At 44.6% G+C, this 11816-nt stretch overlaps 1 protein-coding gene across 1 annotated transcript in view; it reads left to right on the top strand.

Moving 5' to 3' along the window:
• Nucleotides 1-317: 317 nt before the first annotated feature.
• LOC101622263 (serpin B3) overlaps nt 318-11816 on the top strand; it is a 22775-nt gene continuing 11276 nt past the window's right edge. Inside the window, exons 1-2 of the mRNA XM_012725797.1 lie at nt 318-332; nt 965-1302. Of these exons, the coding sequence (XP_012581251.1) occupies nt 318-332; nt 965-1302 (353 nt within the window). The remainder of the gene's footprint in view (nt 333-964; nt 1303-11816) is intronic.

Here is an 11816-nt window from a genome sequence, read left to right as displayed (position 1 = left end):
AAACCATTGACAAACTCAACCTCTAAGCAAGACATTAAGCTGTTTCTGAAAACAAAAAGTGGCATGCTTAAAATGCAAGAGTTGCCTGTGTCCATCTGCCTGGCACCAAGCCACCCAATGGGAAGACTCCAGCTGTGACTGATCCCAGCTCTCCTCAGAGAGCAGAGGTTTTTATGTGGAGTTTCAGGGATCTGCTGGCCGGTAATTCCTGTCCCATCGGAAAAACCCAAGCAGAGCTTTGCTGAGTTATTCTGTGGTTTCAGTTTAAAAGCTTGGTAAGAGCAACAAGCCACCCGCACAAAGAGGAAGTTCAGAGTATGATTCAGGACCCGGTAAGATTATAGATTACGGGTCGGAGTGAAAGTCAGAGACCAACAATGCTTGGGGTGTGTGAGAGCCCGAAGGGGCAGCCTGGGCACCAGCAGGGGAGCCCAGCCCCCAAGGCTGCTGCTGGCCAGAGGGCTGCTCCCACCAGCCCCGCTGAGTGACATGAGCTCTCTGAGGAGTGGGAAAGCCCTCCCTGGCGGACATGTCTCTTCATCCTCAATCTGCCACATGCCCTCCCCGAATCAGAAAGCTCCACACACCAGAGCTGGGGAAGTCAGCTCTAGCATGACAGCCCATTGACCTCCCGGGCCACGAGGTTCTCATAAAGCGCTGTGACAGTCAGCGCTGGAACTGAGCCCAGCTCTGCAGCATCTGAGTGGAGAAAATCTCCTCAGAGATCCCACCCGCTGCGGTTTCCATCCCTGGCGTTCTCCTCCTCAGGGACAGGGCAGCCTTTCCTCTTGGCTGCATCTCCCTAGAGATCCCATTTAGAACTAATCTTAAAATTGTCTTCGTTTTCTTGTTATCTACATAGTTGACCCAAGAAGTTCTTTTCCAGTCTTGACGTTGGTTGCTCCCCTGTTGATTCCCCTCGTCAAGGCGAACTTCTTGTTCTCTGTTTGATTTCTCCTTCCAGGTGAAGCACAGCCGTCAGCAGAAGACTCCTGGTCCTCCTTACTCCCTCCGTCGGGGCTCCCGTCTTAGCGTCTCAGCCCCATTCCCCGAAAACAGACCTGAGGCAACGCTGCATGCGCCCGCAGTTTATATGGGAAATGATCCCGGTGTGCGCGTGAGGAGCAAGGGGGGCAGACAGCTTCTAGCTAGCACCCCGGGCGCTGAGGTGCCCCGGGACTCGAGCCCGTGGGCCTTGAGCACAACCTTACAACGTCACCCAGTGCTGATCACCCAAAGGGAAGAAGAGGGAAGCGTTGGTTACCCGGCTTCCAGCCCTGTCAGCAAGCGTGTCCTCCTGATGTGAGCTCAGACACTGTCAGACACACATGTAGAGAAGGGGAGGGATGAACGACACTTTGTTAAGGAAAGAGGAGCGCTGGTAATGGTACAAGTTCCCCCACGAGAAAAAGGGCAGGAGGAGACAGCCAGGTGGGAGAACCCAGTTCACACCCAGTGACAGCTGCTCCTTCCCGAACACCAGTGCGAGCAGAGAAGGGAGGACGCTTTTTAAATTCGTTTTCACAGGAAGAGTTAAAAGTGTGATCAGCTAGTTACACATACTTGTTTTCTAAATGCTGCTAAGTGGGAAGCGCTCCTTAGCCATTTGCTAAGTGAACTGTTCATCTTTTAAATTGAGGGGAGGAAAGGAGTGCGCTCAGGAGGGGAGGAGACATGAGCTGCAGGTTGGAAACTGGAGAGGGCTCCGTCAGGGTCACACACAAGGCTCCTCACGGCCTTCCACTGGAGGCTGAGCCACATGTGATCAGTAACAGAAAGCGAGAGATTCTCACTGGTCCGTTTTACTATTCCCGTGTTCCAGGCTTCCCAAGCATTTGGAATATACCCACAAGCCAACGCCGTCCACTGGAAAAGCTTCTGTTTTTGTTTTTGTTTTTGTTTTGTTTTGTTTTGTTTTGTTTTGTTTTGTTTTGTTTTGTTTTGTTTTGTTTTGTTTTGTTTTCAAAAAGATGCAATTTTTTCAATGAATGTTGTGACTCTGAATTTCCCACACAGAAATCAACGCTTTCCAAAGAAGCCATGGCATGTGAACATGAGAGTCCTATTATAAACAACACCTGAGGCTCTTTCTACTTAGTCATATCAGCTCTAGACAAAGAACTTGTTGCAACAAAATGGAAAGAGTGAAACACAGACCCAAGAAAAATAATCAGCGATACCATTGTTTTATTGTCCAAGAGGCATAGAAAGAGCTTTCAGCACCACAGCCACTCTAAGAGCCAGAGAGACAACTAGCTCAAGCCTCAGAGGGGCCTGTTTAGCCTGCACACCTGAAACATTTCCTCAGGTAAGTGGTCAAATAGGCTACCTGAAACATTCCCTCAGGTAAGTGACCACATGGGCTAAAAATGACTGGTGTTTTATGGAACCCTATAGGTCTCATGCCAAGACATTAGAAATGAGTCAAGTCACCGGTTGTGAGAAAATATTCTCAAAGCATCCATCTGAGAAGTGTGTGTACCATGAATACACAAAGAAATGTAAGCCAAAGTCACAGGCAAGAAAGGGCAGAATGTTTTTCAGGCACTTCACCAAAGAATCAGTGTGAGCGGCTGATCAGTGTGTCTATACAACCATGCACAACACTTACTAGCCACAGAGAATGCAAACAGTAGCCACAAAGACAGGCAACTTGATACCCACTAGAATGAAGCAATAGAGAGAGCTGACAGCATGAACACTGAGGAAGATGTAGATCCCCACAACTCCCACTGGACCTGAAAATGAGACAGCCATTTTGGGAAAAGTGTCAAATTCGTTTCAAGTGGGGTGTGCATCTCCGTGTGATGTAACAATTCCGCTCCAAAGTATACACCCCAGAGAAATGGAAACCTGTGTCCCCAACTAGTTCTTGGCTGGTCAGCTAAACCATTCATGCTTCTCAACGGGGTTTTACAGAACACACATTTTTTAGGTTGATCAAATTTTAAACTAAAATTTTTCATTTTGTTTTATGGGCTGTGCTTTGTTGTCAATCTAGGAATTTTTTATCTGCCTAGATCGCAAATATTTTCTCCTATACCTCTTTTCTAGAAGTTTTTTCATTTGACTTTTACATTAAAACTATGGTCCACTGGGAATTAATGTTTGCATAAGGTGTAAGTCAAGATTCTTCCTTTCTTTGCCTGTCTTTCAGGTCTATGGATATCTGGTTATCCATCGGCATCTGTTGAGAAGGCTATCTCACGCACATCTAGTAATACGTCATTTTTACTGTGAACTTTGTTATTTAATTACGTGGTAGTGAATGGAGGAGAACAATGCTGATTTATAAGAAAGCACAGCTACGTGCTGGACTCAGGTACAAATTTGGTGACAGAAGAGACTTAAGAACCTGCTGGCCTTTCAGAAGCAAATGAGCCTGGTTTTTTAAATATCTGAATGAACAAAGTAGTAACACTGCTAGATTATGAAAATAGAATGGTGGTTACCAGAGGGAAAGGGGTCAATGAATTGCATGGTGATGGATGGAAACTAGACTTCTGGTGAGGATCACGATGTAGACTATATAGATGTCAAATTATAATGTTGGACACCCGAAACCTATATAATGTTATAGACCAATGTCACTACAATAAAAAGTAATTTTAATAAAAGAAAGTCATGCTATAACCTCCCTCAAAAAGAGAGGAGGAGCTTCATTTTATTTTCTTGGATTTTAAGAATCCTTAAGATGCTTCTTCCTCCTTATCTGCAGCCCCATTATGCTCTTCTCTGAGAGTCACAGGCCTCAGTTTCAACGTGTTAGCTAGTTTGACTAAGTAGGGCTCTTGGCTTCCAAGGTTTCACAATCTCAAAAATCACCACCCATCTTCTCAGCCTGCTCCTCTTTCTCTGTCTCCACATTCCCTACAGACTGAATTTTTCATTTTGCATTTACCAAGTGGGGAGCAAAGTTCAGCTCCCCCAAGAAGGGTTTACCCAGAGAAGACCCAGCTTCACAATTGGGAGTTGCATCTGTTGTGAGATTTTTACATTTTTGGCCTGTGTGTTGAGCAAACCCAAGAGCAGGAAACACTGAACATTACGGTCTGCTCTTATTTGAGGTTCCTGTGTACTCTCACGCCTTATTTGGAGAATTCAAAAGAGAAAAGAATCTGTTCCAGGGCTATAGTCTCAGAGCAAAGGACCTCTGGAGCAGGCGAGGAAAGAGGTTCATTTTTTTTATGGCAGAGTCACTAAGCAATTCACATAATGTACTGGTATTTAGAGAGATAAATACAAAATATTGAACATATCCTTGTTTTAAATTTTTTAAAAAAGATGTAAAATGGAGCATCTGATTTCAGAATAAGGACACTGCAAGTTTCTATGCGTATTAGGCAGAGAGGAGCATGGGAGGAGCTGGACATCAATGCAGAGGGTGAAAATGGAGTGTGGGGGGGAGGAGGAAGGAGAAGAGGAGACCCAGATGCAGTCCGTGGCTGAACTGGGCTCCGGAGGGCCTGGGAGGAAAAGACCTGGTGCGCATGGCCTGGCCTGTGGGGATTGAGGTCAAATGACTCATCCATTTGCCTCTTCAAAAGCCTCTGTGCCTCATTTTCTTCTGCTGCAAACTGGGCGTCAAATCACGTGACTGGGGGGGCCTTTCCTGTCTTGGTGCCTCACTCCCGTCTCAGAGCCCCGGGCTGTAGCCACATTCAACAGACCTGAGACCTGGTGAAGCAGCGACACTGCTGTTTATTCTGCTCTGTGTTTGATTCGCCTGTATGTGTTCATCCTTTGAGCATATTTTGCCATTTAATTCATACTCAAGGCTGATTTTGCTTCTATAGGCCTTTTTACCTAAGATTTATTTACTTATGCATACAAGAGGCATACCTCTTGTATGCATAAGTAAATAAATCTTAGGTACAGGCCAGAGTACAGGGGGTGAGAGATTCATGAGAGATAGGGTGGGGAGCAGAACAAGCAGACTGACGATGTACCCTTTTGAGGGGAGCAGCGGGAGACAGGAGAGGTCTACTGTGCCCCATGGGTCACCTCTCTGGCTGGGATCGAACTTGTACAGCTGGCTTCGTAGTGCTGCACTTTAACCTGTTGCACTGCCGGGGGGGGGGGGGGGGCTTCAATAAGCCTTTCTAATTCCAAGAGTCTATGATTCTGGAGACAAGGGTTATATGATGACCTAGTTCTCCAAATTTCCAGGGCCAGCCTCTCCTCTCAAATGAGAAACTGGGCTGTTAACCAAATATGAGGGTCTGTGGAACTCTGGACCCTGAGATTCTTCAGCCATCCCAGGGACAAATGTTGGAGGTCTCTTCTCTTGCCAAGCTTGTTGCTTCACAGGGAAAAGGCCAACTAGAATTGCTTCTTCCAATTACACAGCACAATGAATCAAGACAAGGTCACAGCACTTGTACTTCATGTTTGCTCAACTTATTAAAGAACAAAAGCTCTCAGAAGCACTGGCACTTGCTCATGGAGGCCAAATAGCACCAAGTGCTAAAGCTTTGGCATGCATTGTGTTTAAACAATGACCCCAGACTTCCTAGGCAGCTTCACAGAGAGCCAGTGTTGAGATCTTGTGCTCTGCATCTAATTCATTCAGTGTCTTGGCCTCTCGAGTTACTTATTCACATTATTTAATGTGTGTTTACTGCAGACATTGCCAAGTGAGTGTTTCCGTGGCATGAGGGTGGAACTGGTCACCTCTTACTTGTTATCTTTTACAGAACGTGGGGAAAACTGAGCACCAAGTCAGCACACAGAGCGTCATGAATTCACTAATGACAGTGAGCCCAGTGAAGAGTGATGAAGGGTAGTTGTAGAGAAAGTACATGTGCCAGAAGTGTTCTTTGGTCTGTCTTCCCATATCCGACTGCCTCAGCTGCGGGGAGAAATCTCTGGCCCAGGACCCTCGTGTAACTAAATGTAGAGGGGATGCATTCAGCACATACACAGAGAGCTGGAGGAGACCCCACAGTTCATTGAGAGCAAACCACTCATCTTACAAGAAAGCAAAGTTAGAATCCATGTGTTTGGGAAGGGTCTACGAGGTAGAATCAGTTAGTAGCCGAACCCTGATAGAAGGGCAGCAAGAGCCACTAAAACTGACCAAGGACAACTGCCCAAATGGTTTATTGGTCACTGTCTGAGTTCTTCACCTGTGTGCACAATTGCAAGATTAATCAGGCTCAGGGAACAACAATAGTGGGATTTATTTAACAAACCAGGGAAAAACCAGAGCTCCTGAGGCCAAAAAAGGCCTTTACCTCACGTGAAGCAGTGTCCAGTACTTTTAGTCCTAATCAAAAGCAGCTAACATGGCATCTTCCTGCCACTGAGGACACAGGTGCATCTCCTGTGTCAAGCATCTCCATGCTCAAGTGTCAAGCATCTCCATGCTCAAGATGGCGCCTTTCTGCCTCTGTCAACCCTGACCTTGCAGCAGTCACGTCCTGAGTCATAGAAACATCAGATGTCACGACAGGAGGTCCTCCCACAGCTCCGGGGAGGCCCAGTGCAGCATGAGACAAGCGACACTCTAGACAGCAATGCAGCGCCTGAAAGACCCCACACATGGCCATAATCAGGCAGCACGGTGAGTCTCCAGGCCCCAGCTCTGCGCCTTTTCCTTCCCTGCGATGCTGTAACAGCCCAGAACTGGGAACAACTTTATTCTCTTGGTTACTTGCAAAGCCTCGGAATTTTTCCTCTCTGAGGTTGGCTGCTGGAGACCTCAATCTCCATGTTCACGTCGACAGCAGCCTTCTGGAAGATCAGTGCAATGAGGGCTGAAATCCACGGACCCCAAATATTGAAGATCCAAATCCTTGAATCTCAAAGACTGGATGAATCTGCACCCCCTTCTGCAGTACCTTATATCACTTGTCAGTTGCCCCACCCCAAAACTCAATAACTATTTAGCATTTTCCCTGGGACTGTCTATCCTCACTGCAACCCCTGCAGGAAGCACCATCTATAAAAGTCTTTTGGCTTCAGCCAGTAGTTACACCCAAGCCCTCCTGTTACATCTTTGTGCCTATGGCCACCCAACTCTGCCTTTCTTATGAGGACTCCCTAGGTCTGACAAAGAGGGCCTGAGTGAAAATCTGGAGGACAAGTTGAATGCTTGTCATTCAACTCCATTGCACACTTCAGAAACAACGACCTCGCCCTCTGAGAGGGGAAGCCTTAGCTCCGAAGGCTGCTGAGTAAAAACAAGTTTGTGACGCTAGGACTGGAGAACAGTCCTAGAACAGCATGGCGGCTTATAAGATGCCGAATCAGCTTCCGCCCATCAGAAGGGACCCAAACCAGAAATGCTTGACCCGAGAGAACAAGAGAAAAGTTGACTATTTCCTCATCCCGACAAAACAAGAGTCCCCCTGAAAACATCAGCTGCCGGCAGGGGGTCTGCAAACAATAGCGGTGTAAGGAGGGAGCTTTGCTGCCCGCACCCCCCCCCCGGGGGGCCTCTGCTTTCTAGAAACAACAGTGGGGCGCAGCTCAAAGAGGATCCCACCACAGCAAATGATCAGGCCTGGGGACAGAACCTTGTCAAAACTTCCTTGTCTCATGTACGGGCAGCAGATGGCGCTGTCTGGCATTCTGGTCTCCCCCGGCAGGTGCCAGTAGTGAAGAGCAATGGGCAACGTGAACCAAAGGCTAGAATGGCACAGCCCAAGCGATGACAGTAAAATTTGGAACCAGCACCCACAGAAGGAGGTGAGGGCCTGTGTGCTAATTCTAAATAGGTGCCTACCTCCTAAAATTCAAATTTTAACTAGGATCTAGACTCTCCAAAAATAGTAACCAAAATGTTGAGGACATGGTTTTTTTTTTTTAAACACCTGCTATACCGAGATCCAGGAAAATAAAGATGGAGTGAGAAAAGATTATCTCATAATCAACTGACGGCAACCTCAGTGGATCAGATGTTAGGGTTATCTGACCATCCTTTGAAATCGGTCATAGAAGCATCAAATGTTCCACCGAGCAATTCCATGTTCTTTTGAAGCAAAATGAAAAAAAAAAATTGAACAAAGAAATTAAAATTATGAAGGAGAACCAAATGGGAAGTATATAATTTAAAACATATAATAAAATTAATTTTTTGGAGCATTCACTGTGAAGGAGACGGAGGGGAGCGTCTGTGGGCATAAGGATACGTAAGGAGAAGGCATCCCGTTTCGACAGGTAGAGAGAATTCATGTAATCTAAGAAGAGAAAGTAGACTGAAGAAAATGGACCCACAGAACTGCTGAACAACAGTTCAACATCCAATATTTGCATCACCAGTGTCAGGAAGAGAAGGAGAAAGCAGGGCTAGAAGCGTGTTCTAGACATCATGACTACAATATTCCCACACTTTGCAAAAGACGTCAACCCACGAAGTCAAAACACTCAATGAAGCCCAATAAGATAAACCTGAAGAAACAGGTGTGAAGACACACACAAATTTAAAATACTGTAGGAAAGCACTCCTTCAAGTTCAGATCTTTCCTTTGAAATCACAGAGACCAGAGGGAAGTGACACACCTTTTTCAAGAGCTGAAAAGAAATTCCATGTCCCATAAAACTACAGGTGAAAACCCCAATCTTAGAGAACTAGAACAAAGGTCGTCCACAAGGCTGCCAAATGTTAGGTGTGGATCTAACAGAGTTACAGGGGGTTATTTGCATTGACAGGGAATTTAAGAGCTCACTTTTGATGTTTGAAAGCTGGAAGGCTGTAAAACGTGCCTCATCAATTTCAAAAGCTTCTCACTGAACTAAACCAGCCCATTGATGCCTATGAACTAAGCATCACCAACAGGCTCTGTAGAGAAAAGTAGTTTCAATTTCATCAGGTAAGTTTCATTGCCCTGCCACACCTTTAACTCACCTCCAGATACTGGTCCCCCAGTAACCAAGTGGGGGGCAGAGAGGCAGCCCACTTCAGCCACTGGAGAGTCCCAGAGGCTGGCAATCCTCCATCAAGTGTGGGGTTAGGGGTTGTTTTATGAGGAAAGTGGAAGTTGAGTAGCAGCTAAGTCATGAGGTACCTGGAGTGAACTGTCACATAGTGTTAATTCTGATGAAAATTTACCTCAGGAAAAGTCCAGCGAATGGGACATTGACACAATGGGTAAGATGGTGAGTCCTAAGAAGGTTGGGGCGATACCACGGTGTACTCAACACCTAGGATGGAAGCCAGAAGCAAGGTGAGAAGATAAGGGTTCAATTGCTTGTGGCATCTCAGAAGCAAGCCACTGCCTGGGACAACATGACTTGCTATTTGCCACCCACAGCCTCTTCTGCCCCTGCCCTCCCCCCAGACAATTCCCCTAAGAGACCTCACTCTGCACCGACCTGAAAATTCCCTGTACAAATGCATGTGCAAAACAAAGTAAATATCGACTAGATCTTGAATTCTGTGAAAGTCAGCCATGATGGACACTACTGATGATCTAACTTAGAAATAACTATGATAAATTACATTAAATGCCTCACTTTCCTAATGCATTAAGTATGCTGCTGAATTGTTTGCTATCATTTTACGAGAATTTGTTGTGTCAATATTTTCAAGGCATATTGAAAATATTGAGTTTTCTCTTCAGCGTCTGGATAAAGCTTCACCCTTATAAAATACATTACGAAGTGTTTCCTTTGCTTCAGTTCTTGGAACCTTTATAAAAAGATTGATGTTACATAGGTACTCACCTGTTTAGAATTAGCACACACGCCCTCACCTCCTTCTTTACATATCTGATAGGATTCACCGATGAAGCCTTTTGGTCCAGGATTTTTCCATGATGGAAGTAAAGGTAAAATAAGATTGCATTTCTTTTCATAATCTGCTGAAATGTAATCCACTCACCACCCTAGTTTTTACTGATGCTTTTCGCTTTCCCTGGGCCCCTCATCTCTCAATACCTTTAAGAACCCAGGGTGTTTACCTGTGCAAGTATGGAGAAAGCTAATAATATATAGATAGGTAGATAGATAGATAGAACGCACCATTCTTCCTTTTTATACAATATTTGCTTTCTCCTCTCAATTGTGGCCCCTGTAAATTCCCAACACCAATTCACCCATATACCATCACCATTGTCTCTTGTGCTCTTCTCTCCCTTCCCTATCCCCCTCCCATGCAGTTTCTTTGATTTATAGCTGCCTATTAATATTGTTTTTAAGTTATTATAATTATTTTTCCTGATTCTTTACTTCGTTCCCCTACATTCCTCTTATAAGTGAAACCATCCAGAGTTTTTTTCTTTTTCTTCCTGGTTTATGTCACTGAGCATAATTCCTACCAGCTCTATCCATGTTGCTGTGAATGTCATGCGTTTATCTTTTTGATTGCTGTATAATATTCCATAGTAGCTCTGTACCACATCCTCTTAATCCAGTCATCTATTTTGGGGCATTTGGGATGTTCCCTTACCTCACCTATTGTAAGTAGAACTGCAATAAACATAGGGGTGCAGGTGTCCTTTTGAATTAATGTTTTTGTATTTTTGGGTAGATACCTAGGAGTAGAATTGCTGAGTCATGTGGAAGCTCCATTTTTAATAGTTTGACGACCGTCCACACAGCTTGCCATAGTGGTTGGACCAGCCTGCATTCCCACCAGCAATGTAAGAGAGTTCCTTTTTCTCCACATCTTCATGAACTTAGGATTCCTTTAAAAGAAGCAGGCCAGGAGCCTTGTCCCAGGAAGCCTTTTACTACTGAGTTGCAGTTGCAGCCTTTGCCACATGGTGTCACTAGAGGAGTGGGCTAGAAGGTTCTGTGCCTGGTAAGGGCCTGCATCTGAACCGGAAACTGTGATCTCCAAACCTTTTGCTCAAAAACAACTCAGACATTTTTTTTCACACTTGCAAGTTTTTAGTTGGAATCTAAAATTTTGTTCATAGTATAAATAATTCAAAAAGAGATCGTGTGTGTTATATCCTGAGCATTGCTACTTTAAAGTTGTTCCTTTACTCTTAAAAGCATCCAGTGGACCTGATCACTACTCTCTTCCACTCTTAAAACACATGAAAAAGTTTTTTAGCTTTCAAGTTCTCACATCATTTCATTTTACAAGGAAATTATATTTCTATTCCACTTCCTCCAAAGAATTTAATAGTTTTATATTTTAAAGCTTTTCTCTCCAGTGAAAATATATATATAAATTTAAAGTATGGAATGGCCTATTTCCCATGATCACGATGTTCTTAACAATGAAAAGGTCTTTCTGGCTTCAGCAAAAGTGAAATGACTCATTAAAAAGATCTGTGCCTCTTTAACATAAAAATGTAGGTTGTTAAAAATTAATAGGTTTTGCATCAACATAGAATTGAACATTTTTAATGATGAACTATGAGGAATCACTTCCAGGGGGGGCAGAGGGTCATGATGCCACTTATTGAGTAGATTTTATATGTGACTTAAAGCATCTACACCAAATTTGAAAGAAATTTCATACATCCATTTTACCCCATCTAGCTTCAAAACATATAACCCAATAAACCCTTCTCATTTATCTGGTATTTTCTTGTGCTTGGGGTAATATTCAGAATAGCACAGAAGAATTGGTCCCATGTAAATTCACAAGTGCTGAAGGTGTCGTAGAGGAATACCATCTTCTCAACATTCAAGCTATGAGAGGCTGTGTTAGGATCACAAAGTTTTCGTTACTCCCACACTGAAGCAAAGTCAGCCTTGAGCATGAATTAAATGGCAGAATATGCTCAAAGGATGAAAACATACAGGCGAATCAAACGCAGGGCAGAATAAACAGCAGTGTCCTGCTTTGCCAGGTCTGTTGAATGTGGCTACGGCCTGGGGCTCTGAGACAGGGGTGAGGCACCAAGACAGGAAAG

Source organism: Condylura cristata, unplaced genomic scaffold, assembly GCF_000260355.1.
Source record: "Condylura cristata isolate star-nosed mole 26May11 unplaced genomic scaffold, ConCri1.0 scaffold00016, whole genome shotgun sequence".
Taxonomy (NCBI): Eukaryota; Metazoa; Chordata; class Mammalia; order Eulipotyphla; family Talpidae; genus Condylura; species Condylura cristata.
The sequence above is the reverse complement of the archived record's forward strand: the minus strand, read 5'-3'. Positions and strand labels throughout refer to the sequence as shown.